Source organism: Syngnathus typhle, linkage group LG18, assembly GCF_033458585.1.
Source record: "Syngnathus typhle isolate RoL2023-S1 ecotype Sweden linkage group LG18, RoL_Styp_1.0, whole genome shotgun sequence".
In the NCBI taxonomy this organism is placed as follows: Eukaryota; Metazoa; Chordata; class Actinopteri; order Syngnathiformes; family Syngnathidae; genus Syngnathus; species Syngnathus typhle.
This window is the reverse complement of record NC_083755.1, coordinates 1,396,925-1,423,080: the sequence shown is the minus strand read 5'-3', so window position 1 is coordinate 1,423,080 and position 26,156 is coordinate 1,396,925. Positions and strand designations below refer to the sequence as shown.

General features: G+C 44.8%; 1 protein-coding gene across 5 annotated transcripts in view; it reads left to right on the top strand.

Annotated features, from left to right (window-relative positions):
* Nucleotides 1–26,156, top strand: part of f3a (coagulation factor IIIa) — a 79,475-nt gene that overhangs the window by 27,191 nt on the left and 26,128 nt on the right. For all 5 annotated transcript variants that reach the window (XR_009718781.1, XM_061304792.1, XM_061304791.1 and 2 more), the window contains exons 5-6: nt 23,434–23,615; nt 23,714–23,879. Coding sequence is in view for 4 of the 5 variants with exons in the window: in XM_061304792.1 (XP_061160776.1) it covers nt 23,434–23,615; nt 23,714–23,879 (348 nt within the window). In the remaining variant the exon portion in view is untranslated. The remainder of the gene's footprint in view (nt 1–23,433; nt 23,616–23,713; nt 23,880–26,156) is intronic.

The window sequence follows — 26,156 nt, the reverse complement described above, 5'->3', positions numbered from 1 at the left end:
ATAAAGGACAAAGATTCGATCACTGGATGACAAAGATGACGAAGGGCCCCACGTACTAGCGGCTTTGTTGTACGTGACACGGAGGATGAAGAGTTTGAAAGATTTACCGGTTTTTTTCCGTGTATAGTGCGCAAAATTTAACGAATTTATTGTCCTAAAATCTGGGGTGCGCATTATACATGGGTACAAAAAATCTTTAATTTAATCTTTTTAATTTAATTTTATTTTTTTAGAAAACAAAACCAACAACAGGACTGACCGACAAAGTCGTGGAACAAAAAGACAGGGTGACATTACCAAAGACAGGAACAGAAAGCAAACAGACATCATGACAGTAACACATGCAATGATCCGACGGTGAGCGAGGGGCAGACAGGACTTAAATACAAAACACGTTACATCGATTGAGGTGACACAGGAAGAGAGGGGCGACGCAAACAGAAACTATGGCAACCTAGACAAATAGCAAAACTGGGGACGAGACATGACAAATCTACCCCAAAATAAAACTTGTAATCACCTTTCTTCTTGTTTGTTGTCAATCGCGCATCGCATTCAGCCATCCTGTCCCAACACACTTAGTCAAAAAAAAACATAATTGACGACACATCGTTTGATGCGATGCTGCAATCCTTGATGGTGTGTTATTGTCAAATATTGTTTGTTTTTTAATCTCCATCGCGGACCGGACGTCATACGGGGGCCGCCATTACAGATGCGCAGAACGGATGCGCAAGACACGTCAGCTATGTAAAGAGCGAGAGTTCAGTTCTCCTGTGGTGTGCAAGGACTGGAGTTGGAGGCGGAGTGACAAATGACGGTGCCAACAGCAGTTGTTTTAATGACATTTATAATTATCTTCATTCAACCACGGGCCGACTTCCCCTCGAGATCCTAACACCAACTAAACCAAACAGGAAACTCCCACACCTCTAAACCATCCCACCGGAATTCGGCAACGTGAACTTAGGTTCCGGGTGAATTATGCCAACCAACTACACTCCACCTATTAGTTTCAATTCACAATTTAATTTGCAGTTTCAATCAGCAAATAACAAAATGCGTATTACAGGTCGGTCATATTTTATTTCACAACACTTTGCCTTGTTCCTTTCGTCTCTGCTGTTCACTTCAAACACGCTCCATACGAGCGCAATGCTCTCGTATCAGACAAGGCTTGCTCGATCACCTGCTCGTTTGCTGTCTGTCACAATGTACCCTACACAAATCCGAAACATTTGTTGCGGCTCCGAGTCACGACGAGGGGCAAGTTTTTATTCCTCTTCAACGTCTCTCCCATACAGAGCCGCCTTTTTCACGTCCGCACGCCTCTTTCCCGTGCGCGCACGGAGCGCGGTGGTGGGTTTACGGGCAGTCGGAGAAATCTACGCCTACAAAAAAAATTACATCCAGCCTAGTTAAGACCATACCAAAGACTATAAAAATGGGACCCATTGCCTCCCTGCGTGTGTGACGATCATTGGGACTTAAAAAAAATTAAAAAATAGAAGATAAAAATTTCATTAAAAAAATTCATAAAAATTGGGTGCGTATTATACATGGGTACAGGCTTTTTTCCAGCATCAGCATGCCATTTTTAGGGTGCGTATTATACATGGGGGCGCACTATACACGGAAAAAAACGGTAATGATTTCGAGTGACACAGAAGGTTTGAAAAACTATTATGGCTTTTGCGCACACCCGGTCCTACTCCACGGAGCTTTCTTTCACCTCCTGTCAGGTTTATTTCGCTGACTGAATAAGTGAATAGAAGAGCAACAGCAAACAAACCACAAGTGAGACAGAATATTAAGTCTTTTCTCGCAAGGAGTGCAGTACAGATAGCTTGAGACAATCTCTACACACACTAAAAATCTGTAGGCACTCCCGCTCTTTTTATTTGGATTTGCCCTACCCACAGTGTGAGACACTAGGTGTTTACATACTGATAAGAACATCTGGGAAGAGGAGTTTGAGTGGACTGGATACAGGAGAAAAAAACCTTTGACTTCTAGTTAAAACATAGCAAGGGAAGTTTTACGACATTGTGTAGGATGCAACAAGCTAAGTTATTTATTACTGGTTATATACATTCCAACCTAATCCTACGATAAAGATAGTTAGGAAAAACCCTGACTTTAATGGTCACTTGGAGGTTCATCTGGGGTGCAGGACAGCAATGAGGCATGTTGTCTAACAAAGTGGTCTTTGTTAGAAAGGAACTGTCCTTCTGTGGTACATCATAAAAACAGCAAGGCCAAACAGCAAGCATATATTGCAGTAATATTGCAGTAAGGCATTGATTAGAGAACGCATGATAACATATATATACATTTTATAACAATTCCCTCCTGTTTATCATAAGTTCTCAGAGACCATCTTATCACCTAAAAGCGGCCATTCCAAAAAGATTTTCAGCCGTAGGATCACAATTCATAAGAACAAATTTAAACCCGGGAGGAGATCGAACCTTAATAATCAATGTCAGAGTCGGGAAACAAATCGGACAGGTTTACCACAGGAGCTTCAAAGATGGAGCCATCGCCAGAGCGACAACCCTCGCCAGTCGCAAAGTCTTCCCCTTGGAGCAACGGAAAAGTCTCAGCTGCTGGAGGGATAGCAGTTGTAATTAACCTGTTAATTAGAGACCGTAGACACGGAATACAACAACATCCACACAAGGTCAAAACAGCAGAAAAAACGGCAAAGGAGACTAGGACCGAGGACACCATGGTACGGTACTTTCCGAACAAGTTTAGCCAGTCGTTCCAAACCTCCGTGTTCACTCCCCTGTGTTCCTTCATTTTCCCATTCAAGGTCCTCAGGCCCTCAAGGGCCTGGGACAGGCTTCCATCAGCGGCAGTACCATTTGGAATAAATGTGCAGCATTGCTCACCAAACATGGCGCAGACACCACCCTCTTTTGAGAGTAGCATGTCAAGGGCCATTCGGTTCTGGAAAGCCATGAGGGAAGTCGCGGCCAGTTGGGAGTGGACCGCCCTGAAACCCGCCTCGGTCCAATTTCCAAGCCTCTGCACGTTGTAATGGATGTAGTTGATCCTGTCAACATTTTTGTTAAGAGTACACCACCAACACAGAGTGGATTCAAAACCAGCTATCTGAGTCACCAGCTTACACTTATCCGTCACTCCTCCGGGAACACCAATTGCATCAATTTCGGTCAAATCATCATCGGCTGTCAAATTCAAAGATATTTTGGTTTTTACCAGCTTTTTTTTTTTTTTTCTTTTTACAGATCTTGGGATGTTGATACATATACGATTTAGCTTGACTACATTCTCTGAAAGCAATGGCTTCTTTTTTCTTTCTTCAATGGATATTACTATATAGAATGCTCTGTCACACATCTTACAATCCAATCGACGTGATAGACTTCACACGATCTTTGATCAATGGTGACGGTAGAACATAAAGCAATGGTCCCAAACCCATACACATGACATATTCAATTGTCTTTACAGCTTGTTTTGCCATTAGCAATCAATTGTTTCGTTTACCAGTTTATTCTTATACTAGTTACCTGAAACAAATTATCCACATTCACTTTAGATATATTCATCCCATTCGTTAACATCTACAGCGGTTGTTGACAAAGTATACATATAAACATCATACTCTCACAGCAGTCCAGATCTGACACATCAGATCATCCTGCAAAGGTCAAATTGATCTTTTAAATTGCTACAATGCAGCATAATTAAAAAAAAATTTTTTGGAGTGATCAATATAAGTTGTTCACTCATCTCTCCCCTACTCATTATGACTTAGTTCCCACAAATACCATATTGCTGAAGTTAACAAAGTGGCAACAAAGATAGCCACCTTACATGCAATAACGTCATTGTTCCATTTTCTTGTTCCCGGCATTTCTCTAAGAGGTAAGGCTCCCTTTGGGTCACTTTTTCCCGATTGAACGTTACCTCAAAAGAAATTACCCTTTTGTAATTAGCAAGGACTATCTCAACTGACCTTTCTGCTATTTTAATGGCAGTTGATGTAATTATCAATATTCAATGTGGCCCTTCCCCCTTGGAAGAACACCAGCGTTTTGTTTTCAATGCTCTTAATGAGAACGTGCTTTGTTCTTTTTGTCTTTAAAATATTAATTTCAAATATAAAATGTAAATGCCAAATTTGAATCATCCTTAGTTTCCCACTTGGTTTTAAAACATGGTAATCTATATTGTCGCCCAAACAATTTTTCATACGGGGTTAAACCCACAGTACTTGTAATATTTATGTACAGTTTGACCAGGTCTAAACATTTTGTCCATGATCTTCCATTTTTCCCATGCACATTTTCACACTTTATACCAGTTCTGTCACGAGAATTAATTTTCAAAATCCCATATCTCGGTATTATTATTATTATTATTTTTACATAACGTTTTTGCCACTGTTAAGGCATTCAGTGTTTTTGTTTAAACCAAATCAAACCATTTTGAGAATGCATCTATTATGACCAGGCATTATAACCCTGTGGATTGTGTTTAGCACATGTTAAATAAGCTCTACAATTGTTTTATTTATTTATTTATTTTTTTATGTTTTGAATATGAATCAAATCCGTATGTTGTATAAAGCTGACTGACCTGCCCCACTATCCCTCCTCTTGAGCCATGTGACACGCACTATGGCTCAATATTGCTGCCAATTGGTATAGGTTCTTTGGTAGGATAGGTCTGTCTTCTGGTAATTTATAGATGCCATTCTCTACTCTTGCCCCTCTTTTTGTCCATGATTGAATTTCAGTCTATGGACTTTGTCGCTGCACATCTTTAAAAATGTTTCAGTAATTCAATCCGCTTCTTGTGTGTATAAAATTTGAAGCGTCTTTTGCACTGCAGCTATGCAGTTCCGTCTGCAAGCTTGTTACCTCTTGACACCCTATCAGTCTCGTGCGTGCCCTGCACACGTGCACATAGCTATTTGTCGTGGAAATTGGACTGCCTCCACAACTAGCTTAGTTGTAGTTTCTTGTAGTGTCTTTTCAATCAGTTTCTCATCGTTTATCACAAGAGTCTTAGTAATTTGAACAAAAGTCAAAAAGTATGTTTTATTTGACTCAATTGTACGATTTAGAGAATCCATATGTAGTAAAGCGTTGTATTACTACATATGATTTCATCTTCATTTAATTTGACACACCTTTCAAAATGCTTCTCATTGTCCCAGTGCACACATGTTTTGCGTGTGTAACTGCTTGTCTCAACCCGTGTTCCACATCCTAACCTTTCCTCCCTCCAGGTGTCAAACCAATCAAGATAAAGATAAAAACTAACAAAATAACCGCCAGTAAATTAATATAATAGACAATTCTTGTTGTTTCTTAACTTTAACTAACTCAACCACTCTCTTATCCTCAAATGTAAAAACTTGTGTAGTCTTTACACAACCAATTGACTATTTCTTCTAAATTTAGCTTTGAAATGTTGTTATTTAATAATTTTGCTTCATCCAATTCCAGAAAGCAAGTTCTTTCCATCTCTCAAATTTGGTTTCATCAGGGATAGGCATTAATGCAGTGTGGACCAGTTCCTGCCCACAAAAATTGCTTGCCTTTCTTTTCTTCTTATTTTCACAAAATTGCTTTTGTTTTGCGGTGCAAATCATATAGACTACAATCTAGCAAATTCTTTTGTGCACCTACATTAGCCAATTTTAACATATAACACTGACAGCACACAGACAACACAAAAACTTACAGCAGAGACACAGCTCACAACAATACAAACGAACAACGCTGCGCAAACGTCATCCTCTATTTTGACGTTTTGGTTATACTTTTGTTTTCTCATCAGTGCCTAATTATCCTTCATGCAAATATTGTCACATCTTTCTTAAGCATCACCCTGCTTCAAATGGTCAGACATTCTCTGAGAAACTCACACTTTCCCTGTTTCGCCTGCAGCCACAGCACCCCTCGTGCGAGGGGTGGGGCGCAGCATCAATGTTGATTGGTCACAGGCTGGCCATTTCCTGCAACAACCATAATGCCGGCCCACCGCCCACACGAGCATAGCAAAGGCCCACGCGGACAGCCCCGCCCCGCGACAACGCGCGAGCGCAGGCACGGTTACCAGTTCCACCTTTTCAAAGGGCAGGCCAACTTTGCTGTTGCCCTCCCCCATCATGTTCACCTTCAACATCTTTCAGTCTTCTACACAACATTTGCTGTCTTTTATTCCCATCCTATCAAGCCACCGTTCTCGTAACTCTCTGCCACACACGCCTTATTTTCTCTATTGCACACACCTTGCTCATCTCAGTTTCTCCAACCAACTTAAACACACCATCATCCACTCCTCAATTTCCCTATTATTGCTCAACAGCCTCCAGAACATTCTCCATTACTGATTTCTTCCATAGAACACACATCTCACTCGCACTCATACTCACACCCATTCATGAGGGTCCTCTGCGCGCACACACACACCAGCACAAAAGGATGACGCACAACATATAAGAGCACATAGAAGCACTAAGAACACCTTTTTGCTCGTATTACTTGACTGATTTATTCTCTATTTCACTTTTAGAAACTGTGTAATTCCTTTCCGTGTATTTTGCAAATTTTAACTTCAGTGTTACTTTATATACTTTATCCTTTTAACACAAATATCTCCTGTATATTTAAGCTAATTTCTCTTTAATTTTGGCAGCCAGGTTCCCACTTCATTACATGGAAACCTGATTTGATTTGACTTTGGCCTAGTCATAACTGTCTTTGGTAATTTATGCAGTCACGTGCCATGTGACCGTTTTCCCCGCAACTCCAGCATTCTATTGGAGGTTGCACAACTCCTCGGCCTCTAAAGCCTTCTCTGTTGGGTATTGCTCGCCCTCTCTGGCCTTTCTGTCCTCTGCCTGCATTTTGGTAAAAAGTGTCACTATCCTGGTCTACCAAAAAAGTGTTTTTTGAAGCTTTCCTTTGTTTTCGTTTTTGTTTGTCTATTACTACTCTTTCTGCATGGAGGGCGTGATTTATGTATTCCTCCCGCTATGATCTTTAGTTTTGAATTTGTAGCATGTGTTTTCTCTACGTGCTTCTCTACTTTCTCTAGACTTCTCCCTTCTTCTCTAACTCTGTAAATTTTGGTTTTCTCTTGCCTGCCTATTGTTAGGCCCAGTCTCATCATCTTCCTACCTGCAATACAGTGCTTTCTGAGCTCTCTCTCTTTCCCTCTCTCTTTCTCTCTCTCTCTTTCTCTCTCTCTTTCTCTCTCTCTTTCTCTCTCCCTTTCTCTCTCTCCCAAAACACTACATCATCAGATGCCTTCTTTAATTTCTTTAAGATTTATTTATGTTGTTTCGTTTATGGCACCTCTAAGTCCTAATAATTTGGTTGTCCCTCAAATTTATATTTTTTAACCCATTTATCGAAATCTTTTTTTAATCGGTTGGGATCCTGCCTTTCAATTATTTTCCAATCTTTGCATTTTAGTTCATGTCGGGGTAGGGACTTTCGCTTACTATTTAAGAGGAGCGCTCAAATGAGATCACTCTCAGTCAAACTGTTCACAAGCATACCACGCGCGTTTTTTAATAACAGAGGAGTCCGCCCCTCCTGCTGCGGAATTTAACTAACATAAAACGTTAGGGGGCTCCACATCCACCCCTGCAGAATTTAACTGTTTCTAGTTGTACTTGATAGGGTCTAGAATTCTCAAGTTTTTTTTTTTTTTTTTTTTTTTTAATAACAGAGGAGTCCGCCCCTCCTGCTGCAGAATTTAACTAGCTTAAAAGCTAGGGGGCTCCACATCCGCCCCTGCGGAATTTAACTGTTTCTATTTAGTAGAATTAATATTCCTACTCACGGTCTGCTGATTCTCTTCCTCGGAAGATCTCGTCAACCCTCCCGGTGTCCAGCCGGACTGATCGAGACAGTCCCGTCAAAATGCTTTTGTTTACCTCGGCCGAGGATTGTCACCTGCGTCGAAGAGCCCGCTGGAACCGTTCAGGGCATGTTGAGATCCCGGAACGAGCCCCCAATTTCTGTCAGGTTTATTTCGCTGACTGAATAAGTGAATAGAAGAGCAACAGCAAACAAACCACAAGTGAGACAGAATATTAAGTCTTTTCTCGCGAGGAGTGCAGTAAAGATAGCTTGAGACAATCTCTACACACACTAAAAATCTGTAGGCACTCCCGCTCTTTTTATTTGGATTTGCCCTACCCACAGTGTGAGACACTAGGTGTTTACATACTGATAAGAACATCTGGGAAGAGGAGTTTGAGTGGACTGGATACAGGTGAAAAAAACCTTTGACTTCTAGTTAAAACATAGCAAGGGAAATTTTACGACATTGTGTAGGATGCAACAAGGTAAGTTATTTATTACTGGTTATATACATTCCAACCTAATCCTACGATAAAGATAGTTAGGAAAAACCCTGACTTTAATGGTCACTTGGAGGTTCAACTGGGGTGCAGGACAGCAATGAGGCATGTTGTCTAACAAAGTGGTCTTTGTTAGAAAGGAACTGTCCTTCTGTGGTACATCATAAAAACAGCAAGGCCAAACAGCAAGCATATATTGCAGTAATATTGCAGTAAGGCATTGATTAGAGAACGCATGATAACATATACTATATACATTTTTCTAACACCTCCGTTGATGGAAGTTGGGGGCCGGTGCTCGGCTAGGTGGCTGTCCGTGGACGGTGGATGGGGCGGGGACATGGCTTTTACGCACGCTCAGTCCTATTCTACGGAGCTGTCTTCCACCTCCGTGGCTGGAAGTCGGGGCCCGGCAGCCGGCTGTCCGGGGACGGTGGATTGGGCTCGGACACTGCTCCTACACACGCCCGGTCCTACTCCCAGCCCCCTCTGTGGCTGCAAGTGCCACCTCCGGTGATGGAAGTCCACGCTGCCACACGCCTGGAAGTCGACGCCGGTCCTTGGGGCCATGTGGCGGTGAACTATATTTGTTATAATTATTTGATATACCGTTTTTTTCCGTGTATAGTGCGCAATATTTTACTAATTTATTGTCCTAAAATCTGGGGTGCGTATTATACATGGGTACAAAAAAAAATAATTAATTTTTTTTTTTTTTTTTTAAAGAAAGTCATGGTACAACAAAACCAACAACAGGACTGACCGACAAAGTCGTGGAACAAAAAGACAGGGTGACAGCCAATCGCAGGGCACACAGAGACAAACAACCATTTGCACTCACACTCATACCTAGGGACAATTTGGAGTCTTCAATCAGCCTACCAAGCATGTTTTTGGGATGTGGGAGGAAACCGGAGTGCCCGGAGAAAACCCACGCGGGCCCGGGGAGAACATGCAAACTCCACACAGGGAGGGCCGGAGGTGGAATCGAACCCACACCCTCCTAACTGTGAGGCGGACTGGCTACCCAGTGCGCCACCGAGCCGCCCTATTAAATCCATCAATCGTCCTTTATGTAAACGATGCCGCGTATGCGCCGCGCCGCGGACTCGTCGTGGGTTGCAGTTCTCAATATTCCACAGACCCATATAACGATATATAAAGTATATATAAAATAACTTTCATATAAACAACAATATTATAAAACGATCTGTGTCACTCCAAATCATTAAATTCATCGATCAAATTCCTCGTCCTTTGCCTCGTCAGCCTCGTCGTTATTCCACAGATCTAGTATATAAATATATTGTAGCGTTAAAGTACCAAGAAAGACGTGGGTTTGGTAAACGGCTCTTTATTTAACAAAACAATAGTTCAGCGACTACTGAACTGTAATGATAAAAACATATACAAGTTGCTACACAAAATAAAATACCGTTTTTTTCAGTGTATAGTGCGCCCCCATGTATAGTACGCACCCCTAAAAATGGCATGCTGATGCTGGAAAAAAGCTTGTACCCATGTATAATACGCACCCAATTTTTATGAATTTTTAATTTTTTAATTTTTTTTTTAATTTTATTTTAAGTCCCAAAGATCGTCACACACGCAGGGAGGCAATGGGTCCCATTTTTATAGTCTTTGGTATGGTCTTAACTAGGCTGGATGTCATTTTTTTTGTTGGCGTTGATTTCTCCGACTGCCCCTAAACGCACCACCGCGCTCCGTCCGCACACGGGAAAGAGGCGGCTCTGTATGGGAGAGACGTTGAAGAGGAATAAAAACACCCTTGGAAACCAAAACTTGCCCCTCGTCGTGACTCGGAGCCGCAACAAATGTTTCGGATTTGTGTAGGGTACATTGTGACAGATGGCAAACTAGCAGGTGATTGAGCGAGCGTCTGATACAAGAGCATTGCGGTCGTATGGAGCGTGTTTGAAATGAACAGCAGAGACGAAAGGAACAAGGCAAAGTGTTGTGAAATAAAATATTACCTGTAATACGCATTTTGTTATTTGCTGATTGAAACTGCTAATTAAACTGTGAATTGAAACTAATAGGTGGAGAACTGAACTCTCGCTCTTTATATAGCTGACGTGTCTTGCGCAACCGTTCTGCGCATCTGTAATGGCGGCCTCCGTATGACGTCCGGTCCGCGATGGAGATTAAAAAACAAACAATATTTGACAATAACACACCATCGAGGATTGCACGCACCATCGCATCAAACGATGTGTCGTCAATTATGAATTTTACTAAGTGTGTTGGGCAGGATGGCTGAATGCGATGCGCGATTGACAACAAACAAGAAGAAAGGTGAGTTTTATTTCGGGGGAGATTTGTCATGTCTCGTCCCCAGTTTTGCTATGTGTCTAGGTTGCCATAGTTTCTGTTCGTGTCACCCCGCTCTTCCTGTGTCACCTCAATCGATGTAACGTGTTTTGTATTTAAGTCCTGTCTGCCCCTCGCTCACCGTTGGATCATTGCATGTGTTACTGTCATTCTGTTCCTGTCTTTGGTAATGTCACCCTGTCTTTTTGTTCCACGACTTTGTCGGTCAGTCCTGTTGTTGGTTTTGTTGTACCATGACTTTATTTTAAAAAAAAAATTAAAAAAAAAAAAAAAATTTTTTTTTTCTTTGTACCCATGTATAATACGCACCCCAGATTTTAGGACAATAAATTAGTAAAATATTGCGCACTATACACGAAAAAAAACGGTAAGCGGTTCAGAAAATGGATGGATGGATGGTGAATTTAATGAACTGGAGTGACACAGATGGTTTGATAAACGTGTTATTTATGTAATAGTTATTTGAATAACTCTGAATGTTACGTCAGGCCCATTCTCAGCTCCTCGTTTCTGTATATGTCACGTTAGCATAGCGTGTCATTTAGCTTGTTGCTGGTTCATGTCTGTTCTTGGTGTTGGATTTTGACAAATTTGCGACTTAAAGTGCGACTTAAGCCGATGCAACCTATATATGATTTTTTCACTTCATTGTGCATTTTATGGCTGGTGCGACTTGTCCTCCGGAGCGACTTTTAGTTCGAAAAATACGGTATGTAATTTGTTTTGACTTCATGCGTTGTGTTGGTTATGTTCTTTGAACAAGGTGATATTCATGCATGGCTCATTTTGTGCACCAGTATAAATAAACATTAATGTCGTGAATTTGAGAAAAACATTTTTTTCACTAAAGAAGGGTTTGGTGAATGCGCATATGAAACTGGTGGGGTTCGGTACCTCCAATAAGGTTAAGAACCACTGCACTATACTGACAAAATCAATGAATAAGAATGTCTAAATATTATTGGCCTGACAAGCATGGAACAAGTGTTTTGTTTTGTTGAAGAAAAAACACTTCTTGATGATAAATATTGTTTATATTGCTGTTTTGTTACCGTATTTTTTGGACTAAAAGTCGCTCTGGAATATAGGTCGCATTAGCCATAAAATGCACAATAACGTGAAAAAAAAACATATACAAGTCGCTCCGGAGTATAAGTCGCATTTTGGGGGAAATTTATTCGACAAACTCCAACACCAAGAACAGACATGAACGAGCAACAACAGGCTAAACGATAGGTATCCTAACGTGACATAAACACAAACGAGGAACTGAGAACGGGCCTGATGTAACATTCAGAGGTATTCAAATAACTATTACATAAATAACACGTTTATAAAACCATCTGTGTCACTCCAATTCATTAAATCCATCGATCGTCTTTTATGTCAACAATGCGTGCCGCTGATGGCGGTTGCACTTCAAAATATTCCACAGGCCGATATAGCGATATACAAATTATATATCAAATAGCTATTATATAAGCAATAATATTATCAGATCATCTGTGTCACTCCAGATCATTAAATCCATCGATCGTCCTTTATGTCAACAATGTACGTGAAAAAAAACATATACAAGTTGTTCCGGAGTATAAGTCGCATTTTGGGGGAAATTTATTCGACAAACTCCAACACCAAGAACAGACATTAACGAGCAACAACAGGCTAAACGATAGGTATCCTAACGTGACATAAACACAAACGAGGAGCTGAGAACGGGCCTGATGTAACATTCAGAGGTCTTCAAATAACTATTACATAAATAACACGTTTATAAAACCATCTGTGTCACTCCCAATTCATTAAATCCATCAAGCGTCCTTTATGTCAACAAGGCGCGCCGCTGACGGCGCTTGCACTTCAAAATATTCCACAGGCCCATATAATGATATATAAATTATAGGGGTGTAAATCGCGGGTTTTTTCACGATACGATATAATATCGATATAAAGAACTACGATACGATATTTGCCGATATCTTAAAGCCTGCTGCGATTCATTCACGATATATCGCGATATAGTGCTCTACGATCGTTTTTTTTTTTTTTAATAAAAAATATAGAACAATATCCTGATTTATAACAATTCATACGCAAAATCAACAAGGTACTGCAAACTCTTTATTTAGGAAATTACAAGAGTATTGTAGTATACAAAGTGCTTATTTTAACACTGAACTTTGATGTCGTGTATTTTCTTTAAATGTGCGGCGAGATTTGTGCTCCCTGAATATTTGATCACCGCATGGCAGGATTTACAAACTGCACGTGTCTTGTCCGTTGAGCCATCTTTTCTTTGGAATCCATAGTGCTTCCAAACAAATGACTTGAAGCCTAAAGGGGAGCAAATTTCCTCGTCTCTTTGGACACTAGCCATAGCACCAGCCCAGGAGCCGCGTACTAGTTGTCACCTCCCCTTTCACGCGCGTGCTCTGCTCACAACACAACAACGCCGGGCGCACTGCTCCCGGAGAGAGGAAGCAAGCAACAATGAACTGGATTTCAAAATAAAGTCGCGTCTAATGTCCGAGGTCAAACACGGCGATATAAATCGATGTTTACCTTTAGCATCGATGCCAATAAATCGTAGAGCATTATATCGATTAATCGATGTGTATCGATGTATCGTTACACCCCTAATAAATTATATTTCACATAACTATTATATAAGCAATAATATTATCAAACCATCTGTGTCACTCCAAATCATTAAATCCATCGATCAAATTCCTTGTCTTTGACAACAGTGCTGCATGTGCGCCCTGACGTCAGCCTCGTCGTTATTCCACAGATCTAGTAGATAACTATATTGTAGCGTTAACAAAGTACAAGGAAAGACGTGGGTTTGGTAAACGGCTCTTTATTTAACAAAACAAGAGTTCAACGAGCCAACAATTACTGAACTATAACGATAAAAACATATACAAGTTGCTACACGAAATAAAATATATCAAATAACTAGAACAAATAGTTCACCGCCACACGGCCCCAAGCACCAGCGTGGACTTCCAGGCGTGTGGCGGCATGGACTTCCATCCCCGGAGGTGGCACTTCCAGCCATGGAGGTGAACGAGAGCTCCATAGAATAGGACCGGGCGTGCGTAAAAGCCATGTCAATTGGGTATCAATTGGCGGAAGTAATCTGGGGAGAGGACACTGGCGCTGATTGTTTGCCGCTTCTCCACCAGAATTAGTTTGGTTTTAGTGTATTTATTTATTTATTTATTTATTTATTTATTTATTTATTTATTTATTTATTTATTTATTTATTTATTTATTTATTTATTTATTTATTTATTTTTAGCCATTATTAAAGTTTCATTTTTAGCTTCTAGTTTTAGTGTGCAGTGCCCTGGACCGCGGCGAACCTCCACAGAGCCGGCTGCCTACTACGGCGCGCCCACCCCACCACCCCCCGCCAAGGCATCCTGGCTAGCCTAGCCAATGGCTAACACTCAAGTTCAGTGTTCTCCAACCGGCACTATATTAACTTACTCCATCCCCCGCTTGCTGGAGCTGAGTAATCACACCATTCCAGGGTGCGTCTCAGTCATCAAACAACTCTGACTTCTCCGCAGACCATGTTACATTCACAGAAGCACCCGTCGTAACTTTGTTTTCTCCCAACCCGTCCATAACACTGTACCATTCATCTGCTCCTCCTCCGCCCGACACCCCGTCGCATGTACAACACGTCATCAGATACCTGGCACACTTGGATCTTATCTTAGCAACCATGCGGGGCTGCAGTACTCCAGGTGGCCTGGAAAACATGGTGCGGACTTCACTCCTACACGGAGCGGACTCCGACACAAGACGGACACCGGGTTGCCGGGAAAACACGGAGTGTTAATTCCTCCAGCACGGGACGGACACCAACACGGAGTGGATTTCACTCCAACACAGAGTGGACTGCACTGCATGTGGCACAGAAAACGTGGAGTGGATTTCTCTCTACTTCGCCCCCTACCTAAACACAGCCCCACAGCCACAATCAAAATGGATCTCCTCAACATCCAAGCACTCACCCGTAAATCATCATTTATTCACGACCTCATCCTGGACAAGGGCTTAGACGTAATGTGCCTGACTGATACCTGGCAACCACCCGATGTCTATCAATCCCTCAATGAAGCCTGTCCCTCTGGTTATAAATACATTACTAAACCTCGCAGCACTGGCCGTGGCGGTGGCCTGGCTGTACTCCACCGTCTTGATCTAGAGCTGTCCCCCCTCCCTCTACCTCATCACTCCTCATTCGAATCCCTTGCATTCAAATGTAAACCTCCATATCCTATCACAGTTTTACTTATTTACCGCCCTCCTAAACAAAACTCCTCTTTCATTCCAGAACTACACGATCTACCTACTACCCTCTGTACCTCCACTTCCTCCAATCTAATGATATTAGGTGATGTTAACATCCATGTCGACACCCCCTCCCGCCCCCCTGCCTCTGACCTGTTGCAACTATTGGAATGTTTACACCTCACCCAATATGTAAATGTCCCCACACATGACAAAGGGCATACACTTGACCTTGTCATCTCCTCATCGGCCATAAGCAACCTGCAAGTTCACGAGGTCGGTGTGTCTGACCACAAACTTATTCAAATGGAACTTCCTTTCCCACACCCCCACTCCAAACCCAAGCGGCAAATTTCATTCAGAAATTTCAAAAACATCAACTAAGGCACTATAGCACAGGACCTCCAGCTTCTCTCCTCCTCCTCTGCAACCTTTACATCAGTCAGCAAGGCAGTGGACCATTACTATAACACTTTGGCCAAACTTCTAAGTATCCACGCCCCCCAAAAAACCAAAACAGTCACCTTTTCACGCTCAGCCCCCTGGTACACCAGTGAGCTGCGTCTGATGAAGTCAACTGGACGCATCCTGGAGCGTCGTCTTAAAGCCTCAAGACTGACCGTGCACAAACAGGCCTACAAAGAACATCAGAAGGCCTACTCAAAAGCCCTTGGGACGGCACGTGCCCAGTTCTATTCCAATATCATAAACAATACCCCTGGAAATTCAAAACAGCTCTTTTCAACCCTCAACCACTTTCTCAAACCCCAACCCACCACTCCAACAGAATCCTCAGAGGTAGTGTCCAATAACTTTATGACCTTCTTTACCGCTAAGGTTGACAAAATCCGCACCCAGCTACTCTCCTCTTCTTGCCCCACCACTTCACCTCCTCCCCCCTTCCTTCCACCCGGGACAGTCCAGCCTCTCCGCTGCTTCTCCCCTATCTTGCAGTCGGAGGTAGAAGACATCATCAAAAAGATGAAACCCTCCACATGTGCCCTGGACCCTTTCCCCACAGCCCTCATTAAACAACAAACCTCAGCCATTAGTCCCTTGATAATCAATGTCATCAACCTCTCTCTCCAGTCTGGCTCTGTACCCCCTGCATTGAAGACTGCTATTATTACCCCCCTGCTCAAAAAACCCTCACTTGGCCCGGACAACCTTGCCAACTACAGACCAATATCTAACCTCCCGTTCCTCTCCAAGGTTCTGGAAAAAGTGGTAGCTGCCCAACTTCACACTCATCCCACCCGCAATAACATCGCTGAGAAATTTCAATCCGGGTTTCGCTCTGGCCACAGCACTGAAACCGCACTTGTTAGGGTCACCAACGACCTTCTCATGGCTGCCGATGCAGGCTCCCCGTCACTTCTCATCCTGTTGGATCTGTCCGCTGCATTTGACACTGTCCACCACAATATCCTCCTTAACCAACTTCACTCCACTGGATTCTCTGGCACTGCTCTAACCTGGCTTCAGTCCTACCTCTCGAACCGGACCGACTACGTTTCCCTGGGGGGGAAAAATCTGACACTCACACTGTCACCTCCGGTGTCCCCCAGGGATCTGTACTCGGTCCTACCCTCTTCACTCTCTACATACTACCCCTCGGCAATATAATCAGGACGTTCGGCATCTCATATCATTGCTATGCGGACGACAATCAGCTATACCTCAAACTTGACCCCCCGCCCTCCATAACCCAGCCCTCTCCATCTCCCTCATCCATTCTCTCCCTGTGTCTGGAGGAGATAAAGGCGTGGATGAATCTCAGCTTCCTGCAAGTTAACAGTGACAAAACCCAAGCCATGTTAATTGGCACTCCCCATCAGATCCATACCTGCCCAATAACAAGCATCTTATTCGCCGGTCTCACTATTCCCCTCTCAGCCAGTCACCAACCTGGGTGTGAAACTAGACCCTCAACTCAACCTTGAGTCACACATAAAACACATCTGCAAAACCTCCTTCTTCCACCTCAGAAATATCTCCAAACCCCGCCCCACACTTACCCTGACGGATGCTGAGAAACTTGTCCACGTCTTTGTCTCCTCAAGGCTAGACTATTGTAACGCACTCATCATCGGGATCCCTAGCAAGAGCCTCCAGAGGCTTCAGTACATTCAAAACAGCGCTGCTAGGATCCTGATGAGGGTGCGGAAAAGCAGTCACATCACACCCATCCTCCGTTCTCTGCACTGGCTCCCCATCAAATTCCGAATTAATTATAAGATCGCCCTCCTCACTCACCATTGTATCTGTCACGCCTCCGCGTCACCTGACCTCCAGCCAAGCCCTACTCTGTGAATTACCAGCACCTGCTACAGCTCGTTAGGTCCCCTACTTAACCTCTCGGTGTTCTGCCAGTGGTTGTCAGTTCGTCTGCTTACCCTGCCTGTGATACTCCTGCCTTTTTTCCCCGAACCGATCTTTGTAGCCACCTGCTTCCGTGCCCTTCGACCACGCTTCTGCTCGCCGCCTGTCCTGACAACCAGCTCGCCCTTCGACCACGCTTCTGCTCGCCGCCTGTCCTGACAACCAGCTCGCCTTTCGACCACGCTTCTGCTCGCCGCCTGTCCTGACAACGGGCTCGTCCTTCGACTGCCTGCCTGCCTCCGACTACTCCTACGCGCTGTGCTCTGCCACGCCAGCCCGACCGCAGGTCCGGCGTTCCATTTCCCCTTTGGCAATAAAGGATTGTGCTGCACTTGGTTGCCCTGCCTTTGCTTCCTGACAGAACGAACTGACCAGAAATGCAACCAGCGCGCAATCCCTCAGACCTGGACCGCCTGACCACTACGGAGTGGGGACTTAGCAAGACCACAGAGGAGATGGCAACTTTAACGAAGATCGTTCAGCAGCAGCAACAGCAGCTTCAGCAGCAGCAACAGCAGCTTCAGCAGCTGCAACAGCAGCTTCAGCAGCATCATCAGCTCCACCAGGAACTGGTAGAAGCTCTCAGGGACCTCAAAGACTTGGTACCTCTGGCTGCTGCAGACCAATCTGCACGAGCCCTGTCCACGCCCTGTCCTGCCCCGGCGCCCGGGCAGCTCGTGGATGTCCCGGAGCCCAGACTCAGTAACCTCGCGAGGTTTGACGGCGACCCCAAGTATGTCCGGGCTTTTCTGACTAATTGCCGTGTCTTGTTTGAACTCCAGCCCGTCACATTTGCCACGGAACCAGCCAAGGTGGGCTTCGTTCTTACTCACCTGACGGGCGAGGCGTGGCTGTGGGGAACGGCCGAATATGAGCGGCAGGGACCCGCTTGTTCGTCATTCGACGCCTTCGCAACGGAGATCCTGCGCGTGTTTGATTTGGGCTCCGCCTCGGAGGACGCGTCCACGGAACTCATCACGCTGCGCCAAAACAGCAGATCTGTCTCCCAGTACGCCATCCGGTTCCAGACGATGGCGCGTCGTAGCGGCTGGAACACCCCGGCTCTCGTCGGCACCTTCCTCCACGGACTTGCAGAGTACATCAAGGACGAAATGGTGTCCTACGAGCGCCCTCAGACCCTGGAAGAGGCCATGGACCTGGCAGCACGGGTGGACCGGCGGATCCAGTCCAGGCGACGCGAGAAGAGGAGGGTGTCTCCGCCCCCCCGTCATCGTGACATCAGCCCGACACCTCGGGTGCCAGGGAGAGCACCGGTTTTCCCGCCTGACCAGTCGTCAGCCAGGGACCCTGTCCAAGTAAGTCAGCACAGTTGTACTACTCCTCCCACCCAGCCCAGCTGGCCGGAGCCGATGGAGATCGGCCGCACCTTTCTCTCGGCAAAGAGGCGTAGGGAGCGCCTCAGAGACAGCCTTTGCCTGTACTGCGGGGGTGAGGGTCACTGGGTGGCTGCTTGCCAGAAGAGACCTAAGGGCACTTGCCAAGCAGGGATCCGTTTGGGGACGGTTTTCTTGCCCCCTACCACCTGTCGCAAGTCCCTGCCCCGGACCCGCTATCCGACTCCAGCCCGTGCCCTTGCCTCTCGGCCCTCCGCTGCACCAGCCCGGGGACAGCGGCCGCGGGCCCAGCCTCGTCGTCAGCCGCGGCGTATGGCCCGGGCCCTTACTCGGCTGCCGTTGCGAGGTTCGCAGCAGGGTTCTACTCCGGTGGGCGGGGAGTTATGGTCTGACCGGCTCCCTGCTCAAAGTAGCCCGGTAGGGAACCATTCGGTTCCCGCCCCGGCCCCCTGGTCGGAATCTCCCGATGCCACGGCTGGAGAGGGGGACTGGGCGGTGAGGCCGCCTGATGATGGGGCTTGGTCGACGTGTTCTGGCTCGGACTTCTCGGATTATTGATCGACGCACGTTTTGGGGGAAGGGCTGCCTGCTCTGGCTCGGGGTTCTGTTTTTTAGGACGTCGGGAGCCGTCCCTTGGGGGGGGGGTTCTGTCACGCCTCCGCGTCACCTGACCTCCAGCCAAGCCCTACTCTGTGAATTACCAGCACCTGCTACAGCTCGTTAGGTCCCCTACTTAACCTCTCGGTGTTCTGCCAGTGGTTGTCAGTTCGTCTGCTTACCCTGCCTGTGATACTCCTGCCTTTTTTCCCCGAACCGATCTTTGTAGCCACCTGCTTCCGTGCCCTTCGACCACGCTTCTGCTCGCCGCCTGTCCTGACAACCAGCTCGCCCTTCGACCACGCTTCTGCTCGCCGCCTGTCCTGACAACCAGCTCGCCTTTCGACCACGCTTCTGCTCGCCGCCTGTCCTGACAACGGGCTCGTCCTTCGACTGCCTGCCTGCCTCCGACTACTCCTACGCGCTGTGCTCTGCCACGCCAGCCCGACCGCAGGTCCGGCGTTCCATTTCCCCTTTGGCAATAAAGGATTGTGCTGCACTTGGTTGCCCTGCCTTTGCTTCCTGACAGTATCCTCGGACATGCTCCCCCATACCTCAAAGAACTCCTTGCCCCAAAACCTGCCACCCGAAGCCTCCGCTCATCCAATTCACACCTTCTCCACGATCCTAAAACCAAGCTGCGCACCATGGGTGACCGAGCCTTCTGCCATACAGCCCCTACACTGTTGAACTCCCTCCCCGACCACCTAAGAGCACCCCAATCCACTGACTCTTTCAAAACTGGACTTAAAACTCACCTCTTTACCTTAGCATTTCCGTAATTTCTCTCATATCTTGGTTGTCGTCCAGTTGTTTTAAACTTGTCCTTGTTTTATTTTCTTGTTTTTTATCTGCCATGTAGCACTTTGAGATTCCCCCAAATGTAAAGTGCGTTATAAATATAATTTATTATTGTTATTATTATTATTATATCCGAGCCCCATCCACCGTCCCTCGACAGCCACCCGGCCGAGCGTCGGCCCTCGACTTACATCCACGGAGGTGAAAGAGAGCTCCGTAGAGTAGGACCGGGCGTGCGTAAAAGCCATGTCCGAGCCCCATCCACCGTCCCTGGACAGCCACCCGGCCGAGCGCCGGCCCCCAACTCCTATCCATGGAGGTGAAAGAGAGCTCCATAGAGTAGGACCGGGCGTGCGTAAAAGCCATAATAGTTTTTCAAACCTTCTGTGTCACTCCAAATCATTAAATCCTTCAAACTCTTCATCCTCCGTGTCACTTACAAACAAAGCCGCTAATGATGCTGGTAGTACGTGGGGCCTTTTGTCATCTTCGTGATCCCGTGATCAAATCTTCGTCCTTTATGTAAACCCGCCGTGGTGCTGACGACACTTGAAATTCAAATTACAGTAAGCCCTTGCTACATCGGGGTTCGTTTCACTTTTTATTTTGAAAATTTGTTAAAAAATTCACATATAAGTCGCTCCTCAGTATAAGTCGCCCCCCCCACCCAAACTATGAAAAAAAGCACGACATATAGTCCAAAAAATAAGATAATTTTTTTATTGTAATATGCTTTGCAATGTAAAAAAGGCATATGCTTAACAAGGTTTCGCTTCTTTCTATACCCTTTAGATTGTTTTGGTTTCTTGAATGAAATGAATGATGAATAAAATCTACCAACCAACTGACCAACCAAAAAAAACTCTACTGAGGTAGCCTAATGGCTGTGTAATTAAAGTGTTACCTCTACTTACGAACGGCTATACTTTTTGAGATACAACCGGAGCCTCGCAATTTTTTTGCATGAGCTTACAAACTAATTTTCGACTTCCAAACCGACGCATCATTAGTTTTGTTACAAACGAGGCAGAGCAGATCATAAAAACAGGCGTTTGCGACACAGTGAATCAGGAAACAGGCATCGCGCTGCACAGTGGATCTGGAAAACACAAATCAGGTAGCATAGCAGAAACAGGTGGCAGACATATCGAGGCAAACAAACCACAGAAGACTGACGAGCTTGTGGGTTTTAACTACACACCCTAATCAGCCGGTAACAAGGGCACAGGTAGCAGCGGTCAGCACTGATTAGCGGGCAGCTGTTTGGCATTGGATATGCGCACCCCCACGGACTAGCGCGAGGGCGCATCAGCCGGCCAGCACAGCGAGTGGACCCATGACACGTTCACGGTAGTTTTTTGTGAGTGTGAGTTTTGGTAAAGCCCTAATGAATGTTTCTCAGAGTCAGTTAAACTTTAAAATGTTTAAAAAGTGTTAAGAAATATGATAAAGTCTTAAAGAATACTATTATACGTAAAAGTCTTGTGTGGCTATCGTAACATATTGATTCCACATTGCGGATTTCCACCTATTCCGAGGGATCTTGGAACCAATTATCAGTGATAAACGAGGGATCACTTTTCTATTTACAAACACGATCGCGGAACCAAGTAAGTTCATAAGCTGAAGTACCACTGTACACTCACTGATCACAGTCAACACCCAGGAAATGGTTGATCACATTTTTTAAACATTGAGTCCAAACTTAAAAATTGACAATCTACGCTATAGGTGTCAAACTCAAGGCCTGGAGGCCAGATACGGCCCGCCACATCATTTTATGTGGCCCACGAAGACAATTTTTCGTATTGAATTTGTGTCATTACTGAAATTACAAATTGTCTTCACTTTTTAAATATAGAGCTATTGCCATCAATTTTGATTACCATTCATCTTTTTAAATTATTTGAACAATTTTTACTAGTCTCTGATTTCAAAACTAGTTATTCATCAGATTGTTGTGTAGCCCAGTGGTCCCCAACCTTTTTTGCGCCACGGACCGGTTATGCGTCAGAAATATTTTTGCGGACCAACCATTAAATAAATAAATAATACATTGATATAAATAATATATTTATAGTAAATATAAAAATATGATGAAATAAAAGGATACGACTGGCATAAAAACAAATATAAACCACATAAAAATATAACTCACTATTACGTTGAATTATTGGGAGCACCGAGCTTATTTCTCAGAAACAAGCCGGTCCCATCGAGGAGTAATCGGAGAGAATGATATCGCAAGTGGTTAAGGTTTGTCTTTTAATACAGGATGTTTGGTCTCCATGTGCCGAAGCAGTTTTGAAGGCTTCATTGCCTCGTTAGCTAGCCTGTCGCCACATTTGCCGAGTGCGCTTGGCACGTCAGAGTCACCTGTGGTGATAAATCCATATTTTAAGTAGGACTCCAGAAATGTTCTTTTAAATGCAGCTTTCCTTTTCTTAGAAGTGGTGGCCTCTTCTTCTTCGGTCTTCTCATTGGGCTTTTTTTCCCCTTTCTGAACAAGCTTTCCAAACTCTCCATTTCTTGCTCATCTTTGCTTGCCTCGCGGGCTCGACTGGAGTGACATGTCACGTGACCGAGGCGAGCGTCTTGTGTCGAGAGACACAGCGATGGATGTAATCTGGAGAGAATTGCCAATTTTTTAAAATATTTTTCAAAATGAATTCTTACTCATTTTTGCGAGGTTTTCGGGCTCGACTGGGAAAACATGTCACGTGAGCAGGACGAGCGTCTTGACCAGAATGAATTGATCATCGATAAAAAAATATATATATATATTTTTTTTTTTCCTGTGCGGCTTGGCGGCCCGGTACCAAGTGACCCACGGACCGGTACAGAGTTTGACACCCCTCATCTACGCCATTAAAAAGGCAGCACAGAGTCGCACTGGTGAGCACATCAGCCTCACAGTTCAGAGGGTGCAGGTTCAATTACAACTCTGCCCTCCCTGTGTGGAGTTTGCATGTTCTCCCCGTGCCTGCGTGGGTATTCTCCGGGCACATCCCAAAAACATGCATGGTAAGCTGATTGAGCACTCCAAATTGCCTGGAGATGTGAGTGTGAGTGCGGATGGTTGTTCATCGCAATTGGATGGCCATCAGTTCAGAGTGTCCCCCGCCTACAACCCGATGACTGCTGGGATAAGCTCCAGCTTGCTTGCAACCCCCATTGGGACAAGTGGTATAGAAAATGGATGATGGATGGCCATTAAACAAAGCTAACACTACTCTTTCTGCCAACAAACCACATCTGATCAGTCTCTTTTTCCAGCTGATATAGGCAGACCTGATTTCAAGCTAGACGTGAGCGGCGACAAAAAGAAGACTACGCTGTATGTGACTGACCCACTTACCGCATTGTTTAAAGATGATCATCAGTTGAACATTAGAGACATTTTCTTAAAGAAGCTACATTATAAAGTCACATATCGTAAAAACAAGAGCTCTGGCAAGGTAAATTTCAGCCGTCATCAAAATCAGTGCCAACTGCAAATGAATGATGGGTTTATCATCAGCGAACTGTTATTTCTCTCCTAACCCTCTGCTTTCAGAAAATGTTCATCTCTCAGACTAATGTAATAGAGATGACTAATCTGGATCAAGGAGAAAGCTACTGTTTTAACGTTCAGGCCTTCATTCCAAGCCGCAGCAATAAACAGCTAGGAAAATTGAGCCAAACTCAGTGCTCTGATGATGACAAACAATCCATCTTTGAGGGTAAGTGTTTGATGTGTTTTGCCAACCAAAGATAAGATACAGTTAGATTTATTTGTCTCGCAATGGGAGCATTCACACTGTTTCAACAGCCATAGTGGTTATAAAAACAGCATGCAAAGATGTTTGTCTCTTCTAGTAACTGTTTAACTGTCTAACTATCCTTGAACTGCTATATAGAGAGCAATGGTTTGAAATGTAATGCACAAGAAATAAAATATCGGTTGACAAAGTGTGCAAGCTACTGTTAAAATACCAGATTTCGTTAGAATTACCTGAATGCCCTGAACAGCATAGGCAGTGTATCAGTGAATGAATGAAGAACTCTTGCTCCAAGCCCCTCAGTCCGCTAGCCACCTCCCAGCCGTGTCGCCCAGCCGGCGACCATGTAGCATAGAAACACCTTGCGGCTGCCCGCTCACAGTCCATCCAGCCAGGGCAGGAAATGCAGCAATGTATGTTGCGCTGCCAGTCCAGCCAGTGTGCGTCGTCGCTCTGCCAGTCTGCTTTGTGCCTCAATTATACATACATAACTGCAAGACAACCTCCGGAGGTTGGTTTGTTGAAATGTTGATTGATTGATTGAGTGATTGATCGATTGATTGATTGATTGATTGATTGATTGACTGATTGGTTGGTTGGTTGATTGATTGATTGATTGATTGAATATTTATTGATCCCCAGGGGTGGGGAAATTCAGGCCCCAGCAGTATCCATACCACAGTGGGTATACAAAAGACACACAGATTGCACGAGCGCAACTCAATAGGCTCTCATAAGGCTGCCACACAACGGCGCCACAAAGAAAGTCAGAAAGTGCACAAGATAAAAGCCATCAAAGCAAATCAAAGCTAAAAGACAAAGGAAAAAAAAGTAACAGCGGCCAACCAGCACCACTCAATACAAGAGAACACTCCAAAACACACAAAATAGCCTCCACGGGGTCCATAAACAGGTGTAAGGGCAGTCCAGTTCAATGGATCGTGATCGTGAATCGGTGAAAACATCAGAAAGCAGGCAAACGTGTGAGCAGCGTCCTGGGCACCCAGTCGGGGCACGTGCAGATGATCACCACGGGGCTAGCACGGCGAAAGTCGTTGGTTCCGACGAGCACGAGGGAGCGGACTCCCCACAGGGGTTGCGGCTGCAAGGCCAAGGCGAGGGACCCGGTCATCACTGGCCGGATAAGCAGGAAGCCGTCGTAGAGTTATGCTGGTCTCGACCGATGATCCCGGTCCCAGGAAGAAAAATAAATAAATAAATATCCGAAGAGATACCGAAATGCGGTAGAAGGCACCAGCATTGCCGAATGGACAAAAAGACAGAAAGAAAAAGGAGAAAAGAAGGAAATAAAGAGGAAAAGAGAGAACACTGCTGGGAGGCAGCCACTCACAGTGCCATACCAAAGAGAAAAAAGTTGTATTTGGAGCACAGGGACTTCCAGTGATATGTGGCAGGGCTGTGGACTCGGTTTGGACTCGGGGACTCGGTCGGATTCGGTCATTTTTGCCGGACTCGGACTCAGTGCTGATTTTGGCCGAGTCCACCGAGTCCGACAATAAAAAAAAAAAAGAGGCAAGACGCAGCCAGAGAGTGTCAGGTTACAGTCAGCGCGGTAGGAGTTGGAAGAAGCAGTAAAAACTCCACCAAACTCGTCGTAATGACCCGTGATATATGTTATATCCTTACTATTTTCCAGGTTCTTAGATAGCAAGAATAGGTCGGACAACGACGTGAATGATAACTGCTTTATTCCTTACTCACAGTGCGTTTACAGGGCGTACCACAAAAACACAGAATGCCCATCCCACTTCCGGGGTTTTTCTACTACGGAATTTGAGTTAGCCCAAAATACACAACATCTCTTCCCCTCTTACAATGAACGTGCTATATGCACCTATAACTTGACATCTTCAAGATCTATCAATAACTACCATTAAACAATTATCATATATGGTCCAGACAATTATGACAATAATATTCCCATGAAACCTTAACTTTGGGTGAGCGTGGACTACCTCGAATTATACCGAATTATAGCGAAAAACCGATGTCGTACGGCGTCGTACGGCGTCAGCACTATGTTGTTTTCAATAAAAACATGAACTCACGTTTGCGTCAGTCAATTTTAATTTTTATAAAGGATTATTCTCATTTGATGTCTTTAAATTCATTTGCGTTCTGCCATTGAAGCGGGGTGCATTCAAAAACCAGTCGTATAGACGGAAACGTTTTGTGATCAAATCTTTCATAACGAGAATGATTTGAGTGAATTGATTT